Source organism: Phaethon lepturus, unplaced genomic scaffold (genome assembly GCF_000687285.1).
Source record: "Phaethon lepturus isolate BGI_N335 unplaced genomic scaffold, ASM68728v1 scaffold12581, whole genome shotgun sequence".
Lineage (NCBI taxonomy): Eukaryota > Metazoa > Chordata > Aves > Phaethontiformes > Phaethontidae > Phaethon > Phaethon lepturus.
The window spans coordinates 55,802-58,013 of NW_010516750.1; the positions used below are offsets into that span (position 1 = coordinate 55,802).

General features: G+C 41.1%; 1 protein-coding gene across 1 annotated transcript in view; it reads left to right on the top strand.

The window, feature by feature from the left end:
* Nucleotides 1-1,244, top strand: part of LOC104627779 (ras-related protein Rab-3B-like) — a 46,200-nt gene extending 44,956 nt beyond the window's left edge. Inside the window, exon 4 of the mRNA XM_010296151.1 lies at nt 798-1,244. Within this exon, the coding sequence (XP_010294453.1) occupies nt 798-985 (188 nt within the window). The 3' untranslated portion in view covers nt 986-1,244. The remainder of the gene's footprint in view (nt 1-797) is intronic.
* Nucleotides 1,245-2,212: the final 968 nt, after the last annotated feature.

Sequence of the window (2,212 nt, forward strand, 5' to 3'; positions counted from 1 at the left end):
CCTTGGTGTAACTCCAGCCTCGCTGCTGTTTGTGGTTTTTGGGTTTGTTTTTTTTTAATCAGAAACGGTCTGCGTTTGAAAATCTGTATTCATCACTGCAGCTAGACTGGACACTTAAATTACTCTGTAGGAGGTGCACATTATTTGTAATTCAGCAGTGCTAAATGTCCCTTCTCAGGACAGGTGCTCCGTTGTGATGTGTGCTGTGCAACTGTTAATCACCCTGAAGAGCTTTCTGTCTAAATAGACAAAGAATGGGAAAAAACAAGACCAAAGTCACGGAGCACTTTGTTCACACGCGCAGAAGTTGGTCAGTTGGTCAGTTGAAGGAATACAACCACAATCTTGCTTCTCTTTCTGGTCTCTGCTCTTGCCAGACTGCAGTAGTGGTTCGTAGAGTAAGCCTGGCCCTGTGGCGCAGGGGCGTGTGGAGCCCAGGAAGGGCCCTCCAAACATTAGCGGTTAGTGGCATGTCATCAGCAGCTGCAGCCCGGGGGGTCTTCACTGATGTAAGTGGGAGAATTCAACTCCCTTGTCCTGGGTTTGTTCAGAGCTGTATCATCTGCAGGTGTGTTTATGGTAAGGACCCATTTATGCCTTTGACTCGTATTGATGCTTGATAAATTTTAGTATTTCTGCTCAGTATTCTGAGATTGTGGGAATCAACTGAGCTTAAGAATTGGCTAATGTCTTGTTTTCGTAAAGTGAATTCTGAAAAAAATGGTTAGCATTTTAAAAAACATCTCCATTATCATGAGTTTCTATTTATTTTTCCCCCCTCCCACTTTTTCTCACAGGTTTTGACTATTTTGAAGCTAGTGCCAAAGAAAACATCAACGTAAGGCAGGTGTTTGAGCGTCTCGTGGATATAATCTGTGAAAAGATGTCGGAGAGTATAGAATCAGACCCTTGCAGGGGCACTTCTGGAAGGACCATGCGACTCACAGACAACCCACCCCCTTCGCAGCAGAACTGCTCGTGCTAGCGACCTTCCTCGCCGAGAAATGTCCTTCTTTCCTGACTAAATTTTGTCTTTTCATTTGTGGTGGTGCATTTTCATGTAGTCCAAAGGCAGAAGTTTCTGTTGTAGGAAATTGGTATGTTTGTTTAATGTGCTGAAGTGTTAATATTATAGATTTCCTTATCCAATAATTAAAAAAAAACCAAACCTGACTGAATATTGTAAGTGCACCTAGTGTTAATGTGAGTTACACTGAAGAAGAATTATATAGTGTTGCAGATGTTACTTCCAGAGAATGTTGCATTTTTAATTATAAATTCCACTACTGCAGAGAGGATTTTTGTCAAGACCAGCAGGAAATGTAAAAACCAATCAGAAGGGACCAGGTCTAAAAGAAAATGGGGAAAAAAAATCTCTTATAAAGCAAGAATTTGCTTGGTTTTTTGTTGGTTTTTTTTTTTTACATTAAAAAAAAAATCAATCCCCAGATATTTTGAGTCATTGTTGCTATCCTCTAGACATGGACCTCAGTTTTTCTGTACAATGGAGCAGAAAGCAATGTATTTCTGTCTGACAGTTTGAGGTCCTCCAGAGAGCCAAGAGCTTTTGGATTTTCTGTCAAGCCTCTAAATGGAGGAAGAGCACGTGGAGGACTCAAAGCTGCCAGGCAGGGGAGGAGGAGGAGGCCTCGCGCCCATACCTGCATCTCCCCGTGCTCTTGGCTGGTGCTGGGTGAAGGAGCAAGAGCCCTTCAAGGGGCTGCCCTTGCCTGCAACCTTCTCCACAGTTGCCAGTAAGGGCTCGCAGCACGCTGGCGGTGTTGCTGTGTTCGGCACCTTGCTGTCTCTAATCGGTTGTTTCTAGGCGCCCGAGAGCTGACTGTCCTGCGGTTTGTCCTCTCTGTCCTGTAGTTTTACCTCTCCAGGTTTGGATCTACTCTGATCAACCGCTTGATGGTGGATTTGTTGCAGGACAAAGAGAGGAGGAATTGGCTTGTTGGAGGCAAAATCTGACATGTAACACTTGGAACAGCACTGTCTCAGAAAGATTAAAAATATCAGGAGCCAAAATGTGAGTCTTGCCAAATATTAGCGGCAATTATTATTAGATTTTCTTTCTGCATTTTGTTGTTGATTTTTTTTTTTTTTTTTTTTTTTTTTTTTTTTTTTTTTTTTTTTTTTTTTTTTTTTTTTTTTTTTTTTTTTTTTTTTTTTTTTTTTTTTTTTTTTTTTTTTTTTTTTTTTTTTTTTT